Source organism: Podarcis vaucheri, assembly GCF_965113315.1.
Source record: "Podarcis vaucheri genome assembly, chromosome: 10".
NCBI lineage: Eukaryota > Metazoa > Chordata > Lepidosauria > Squamata > Lacertidae > Podarcis > Podarcis vaucheri.
In genome coordinates, this window is record NC_138748.1 from 42,475,693 (window position 1) to 42,481,692 (window position 6,000).

The 6,000-nt window shown below is 40.7% G+C and overlaps 1 protein-coding gene across 3 annotated transcripts in view; it reads right to left on the bottom strand.

Annotated features, from left to right (window-relative positions):
- Positions 1-5,199, bottom strand: part of GUCY2C (guanylate cyclase 2C) — a 51,955-nt gene extending 46,756 nt beyond the window's left edge. For 2 of the 3 annotated variants that reach the window (XR_014223964.1, XM_082240000.1), the window contains exons 1-4: positions 4,468-5,199; positions 3,146-3,264; positions 2,049-2,116; positions 221-436 (exon numbers count right to left, since the gene is read on the bottom strand). Coding sequence is in view for 2 of the 3 variants with exons in the window: in XM_082240000.1 (XP_082096126.1) it covers positions 221-436; positions 2,049-2,116; positions 3,146-3,264; positions 4,468-4,675 (611 nt within the window). In the remaining variant the exon portion in view is untranslated. Of the gene's footprint in view, positions 1-220; positions 437-2,048; positions 2,117-2,893; positions 3,008-3,145; positions 3,265-4,467 lie in introns of those variants that run through there. The other variant, XM_082240001.1, reaches the window with a different exon arrangement.
- Positions 5,200-6,000: the final 801 nt, after the last annotated feature.

Consider the following 6,000-nt stretch of genomic DNA (forward strand, 5'->3'; position numbering starts at 1 on the left):
CTTACTTTCAAGGGGTGGTGTGTGTGTGTGATAATAATTCTGGAACACTGAATTTTGGTTCAAACAGCATAGAAGACTCTGCCAAGCAGGAAATGGCATAGCCAATTCCCATTGCAAGTAGTCAACAATACTATCAATATATGATTTAAGTCTTTTATGTAAAAACAGAAAGTGTTTGAAAAATAATTGAAACATTGGTTATACTGGGAAAGTTCCCTACCAGAAGCAATCTTCAGTGTCATTGTCTTCCTTATAGACATAAGTAGTTTCCCATGTGACACTTTTGAATGGCAACGTGGAATTCTTCCAGAAATCAACCAAGAAGTAGTTCAACTTCCTGGCTGGAGTCAACAGCCTTGTTAACTTTTCTTGGTAATCACAAGTCAACCCAAAACTCCCTGCAGAGATCAGAGGTGGGACCAACTCCGTCTCTAATCTACAAAAGAAAAGAAAAGTTTTTCTTTTTTATTCATGATTTTAAATTATATACATTTCAATAGTTTTACAATCATTCTAACATTTCAAAACTGGACTTCCTCTTCTTTATGCAGTTCCTTAAATTTATTTTTTGTATTTCCTGCATATTCTAAATTAACTTAACTTCTTTTATTCATCTACTTTAAATATATGCTCTTATGAAACTGCAGGTTATTACAATAATCCTGCCAGTGTCCTTATCTGTTTACAGTTTGTTTGTAAATATTCAATAAACCATTTCGATTCTTTTGTAAAAAGTTTATTATTTTGATTTCTTATTTTTCCAGTAATTTTCGCCATTTCTGCACATTCCATAAGTTTTTGTATCCGGTCTTCTTTCATCAAGACTTCTTCTTTCCATTTTTGGGCAAATAACATTCTTGCCACTGTAGTTGCATACATGAATATATTTATATACAGTTTGGGTAGTTCTACCTCTATAATTCCCAAAAGGAAAGCTTCTGTTTTTTGGGGGTTTTTTTACAAATGTTATTTTAAACATCCTTTTCAATTCATTACATATCATTTCCCAGTAAGCCTTACTACAAGACCACCACACACGAAGAAAAGCAAATAATTCCAGTATGGCTGCTACATTGATAGATGCTTTATCAATATGGGCCATATTTCCAATCCTTTCTTCTTTTGTTTTTCTGCAATAATCTTTATTAAATTTGTTAAATAATACATTTATTCCACTCATTATTCAAAACATAATTACATAAAGAAAAATCAGAATACTGTACCTCCACTTTAAATAGCATTACAACCATATGTCTTTAAAGTTGACTTCCCCTCCACCTCACTACAGGTCCTTACATCTTCTTTTTCTTTTAAACTGTGTCCTTTTTCACATTTTCGTTCATTGCGCTTACATAACATACTTTATCTATCTGTTGTTTAATTTGCGAAAATTAATCAAAGCATATTAAGGATTTTGTTTGGGAGCAATGTTTTTTCTAAATATACTCTATTCCACTCCCACTCACTGTTAAACTTTTGATTTGTTTGGTTTCTGATTACCTGTCATCTTTGCTAATTCTAAGTATTCACATAATTTGGTTTCTTCTTTTGTCTGCCTTGATTTCAAAATAAATATGAAGCCAAAAAGTTATGAGTACTATACTACAAATTCTCTCACAAAAAAACTGGGCAGATGGCTCTGAATAGTTAATACCTCTGTGTGTGAGAACAAACATAAAGGAAACATGCTCCACAGCGTCAGTCCCATCATTTTGAACCCAGATGTCATCCTATGAAGAATATGCACTAATTAAACCATTAAGAGTGCTCAGTTCTTCTTTCTAAATGGTGCTGATAAAGAGGATTGATGCAAGACTTGCATTTCATTTCCTCTTTCATGCTTTAAAATGGGCAGGGAACCGTTGTTTTCTCACCACATTCCTTCTAGGGGCATCTGTTGGGAGTCACATGTTGGAAGTAAGTAGGGCAAGAGCCGAAAGTGGTCAGGGCACCCCTTCTTTCACAAGTGTTTGCTAGGCTCTTAAGCCAACATCACATTTATTCAATATTTAGCCTTATTTGAATAGAACACTTCAGCTGATACTTACGAGACCATCTGAAATGTGGCAAAGGTGCACGTTGGGCCTAGAATAGTACACCCAAGTTTTTTATCAGCCTGAAATAGAAAAGACCGACATGAGGCGAGGGGTGGATAAAGTTTAATGGACAATCATGCAGATGCAAAGTAATACTGTGGTAATGGAGCAAATGGCTGGAAGATACTAAGACATTGCAGTAATAAAAACAAGATAAGTGTTGGATAACAGAGCCTACAAATGGAGATTAAAAAGTAAGAGAGAGGTTATGGCCTCTACAGGGGCATGAATTAAAATTATGTACAGTAGGTGTCTGTCTAAGGAATAACTGTGCCCTTTAAGTACAGTGGTACTTCAGGTAACATACGCTTCAAGTTACACACTCTGCTAAGCCAGAAATAGTGTTTCAGGTTAAGAACTTTGCTTCAGGATGAGAACAGAAATCGTGCTCTGGCGGTGCAGCGGCAGCAGGAGGCCCCATTAGCTAAAGTGGTGCTTCAGGTTAAGAACAGTTTCAGGTTAAGTACAGACCTCCGGAACGAATTAAGTACTTAACCTGAGGTACCACTGTATTAAAATGGTAGCACAAGCAGATTTACAGTGAAGCACACTGATACATAACTGGAAGGGAATGTAACAGTTTTTAAATCATGGATTATGATGAGATTTTTAAAACATGTACGTCAAGCCAGTGCTTGATGTATTTGGTTTCTAGCCAGCACTTGCTCTTTATTTGGTGAGGAACTCCTGGTTTATGGGAGCAACTAGGCCCACCAGGACTCCCCATTTGCCCCACTAGGCCCCACTAGGCCATTGTGGCTAAGCTATACCCAGATGCCCCACACCTGACATAATACCTGGTGTCAGGGGTTTGGCAGGTAAAGACACAGGTCCGTGCCAAAAGCGATGTTTGCGAATTGCATGGGCAGAGGAGAATGCTTCCCCTGATATCAGTGTTATGTTATGTGACTGACAGGTGGGTGGTCCTGCCCACTGCTAAAGTTGACATGCAAGTGGAAGGGGAGCTAAGGACTTGGCCCACCGGCTGCATCCAGTTCCCCACTCCTGACCTAAAAGGATGATTCCTACATATGCGCCTTAATACTCACATAGATCTGCTTGATGAATTCCACACCTTCACATGTGCTGGTGCGGCAGCCATTGGAGACGTACAGCGACGTGTCGATGCCATCAAATGCGGCACTGACATTCACATTCATGTTGTTTGCTGTAACACGAAATGCAGGAGTGTTAGGTATTGAAACTATATGATGTTTTTGTAAGAACAAATGTCATGATGCTACAGTCTGCTGCAACATGAGTACAGAACAGTCAGTGGCACAGGCAGGCAGGCGAGTAAGCTATTGAGGGGTGTTTGTGGTGGGCAGCCCAGGCGTGCTGCAGAGGAATAGTTAGGACAGTTTGTTAAGACATAGGTGGTATCTGGGTGGTAAGTGGGCGGCAGGTGAGCAATGCAAGCAGGAGGCACCCCCAAGTTTAATAATATAACAATATTGATTTAAAACATACTTTTAAAAATAAAGTATGATTCCAATTCATAATTTTATTTGACAACTTTTTGGCTGTTTCGATATTATTGATTTACAGATGATGACCTTGTGAATCTTGTAAACCAAGTTGTAAGGAGCAGAGTGTAAATAAGTAGATAAATAATAAAGAGATGATAATTATCTGACTAGGTATTGATTGTAGGGCTGCCTGATCAAGTATGTAAATTTTCTCTTTAATAATAATAATAATAATTTATTAAATATACCCATAGATCTCAGGGCGGTTCACAACATAAAATCACAATATTAAAAACACAAAAGCATTTCCTTAAGAGAAATGTTAATGGTATAGCAGACTTTAAACAATCTTCACTAGTTTTGTCATGTGGAAGGCAAATTGGCCACTGTGAACTTCTTATGACATTCATTCCGTGAAGTAGGATCATATCCTCTGTTTGCTTGTATTGATGGGTAGTGACGTTTGTTTCAGTTGCAGATAGGGAAGTGTCTTTCATATAACTAAAAACAGTTTTAAAATAGACACTCATGGAACAGTGGGGTGGGGGATTTTCCATGGAAAGGAAGTAGCTCAGGTTTGTCACATTTTTAAGGAACACATAAGCACTCAATTAGTATAGTAGTGAATCATCGTCATCATCATTTTATTTTTTTATCCCACCTTTCCATAGTTAAAACCACGCTCAAGGCAGCTTACAACTTGAAAAGATTTACGGTACATAATGGCAACCATAACCAAAGTAATCATAACCATCAACCACCTTTCTGCCAAGACCCAAAAGACAATAAAACAACTGTGACTACCGCATGGTTCATGTGGTGAAAGACGGATAATACGTGATTCTCTTGTATAGACTCAGGGCCTGACATTTGACCCTCAAAAGATACTGAAATGCTCTTACCTTTCAGGTCATCTTTCACCAGTTCCATGCCCCATTCCACAGCTGGTTCTATTTCTCCTGCACTCACTGGAAGCATAGAGTCATTCATGAGCATTACATTGATCATGTAGCCAGCTTTGTCACATCTGATCACACCACCAGCATGCCACAGAAGCTGGGTCAAGAAGAGCAGTCCCCCCAAAATCTGACCCACTTTTTGTTCTATCATGATGCTTCGTAGTCCATGGCAGCGTTGCTTCTTGCGCGTACTGCACGCTTGTTATTTTAAAGCGAGGATATTTGCTCTGTGCCCACCACTTGGTCAAGTTTTTCTTCTCTCAAATACGTCTTTCCGTTCCCTTTCTTAGCTCCCTTTCCACCCGCACCTGCCCGGCTGGTACTTCTGCTTGCGAGCATATAAGAGCAGCAAAACTTGTGAAATGCGAAGGGGCCAAAGGTTGGTTGTTCATGTTTGCCATTGAGAACATTAGAGCTATAAAACCGAGGCATTAGTCACCGTGAGATAAAGACACAACATGATGGGTAGGGGGAAGAGGAGGGGCCAAGAAGTTAATGGAAGAAAACCAGTTAAAATGGAAATAAAATTAAAAGACCATTAATGCAGAAGGATAAATCAGATGGCTGCCTCTTGTTTGTTTTGCTTTTCCAAGTAACTCGTGGTAGCTGTAAAATGAGAGGCAAAAAGGAAGTTCTCGTGTGCACTAAATAAACACTGTGCTTTACTTCGAGTTTTTACTTCGAGGCGGTTGGAGGATGGATGGCGGCTAACAGATTGAGGTTGAATCCTGACAAGACAGAAGTACTGTTTTTGGGGGACAGGAGGCGGGCAGGTGTGGAGGATTCCCTGGTCCTGAATGGGGTAACTGTGCCCCTGAAGGACCAGGTGCGCAGCCTGGGAGTCATTTTGGACTCACAGCTGTCCATGGAGGCACAGGTCAAATCTGTGTCCAGGGCAGCTGTTTACCAGCTCCATCTGGTACGTAGGCTGAGACCCTATCTGCCTGCGGACTGTCTCGCCAGAGTGGTGCATGCTCTGGTTATCTCCCGCTTGGACTACTGCAATGCACTCTACGTGGGGCTACCTTTGAAGGTGACTCGGAAACTACAACTAATCCAGAATGCGGCAGCTAGACTGGTGACTGGGAGCGGCCGCCGAGACCATATAACACCAGTCTTGAAAGACCTGCATTGGCTCCCAGTACGTTTCCGAGCACAATTCAAAGTGTTGGTGCTGACCTTTAAAGCCCTAAACGGCCTCGGTCCAGTATACCTGAAGGAGCGTCTCCACCCCCATCATTCTGCCCGGACGCTGAGGTCCAGCACCGAGGGCCTTCTGGCGGTTCCCTCATTGCGAGAAGCAAAGCTACAGGGAACCAGGCAGAGGGCCTTCTCGGTAGTGGCGCCCGCCCTGTGGAACGGCCTTCCAGCAGATGTCAAAGCGATAAACAACTACCTGACATTCAGGAGACATCTTAAGGCAGCCCTGTTCAGGGAAGTTTTTAACGTGTGATATTTTACTGTATTTTTGGTTTT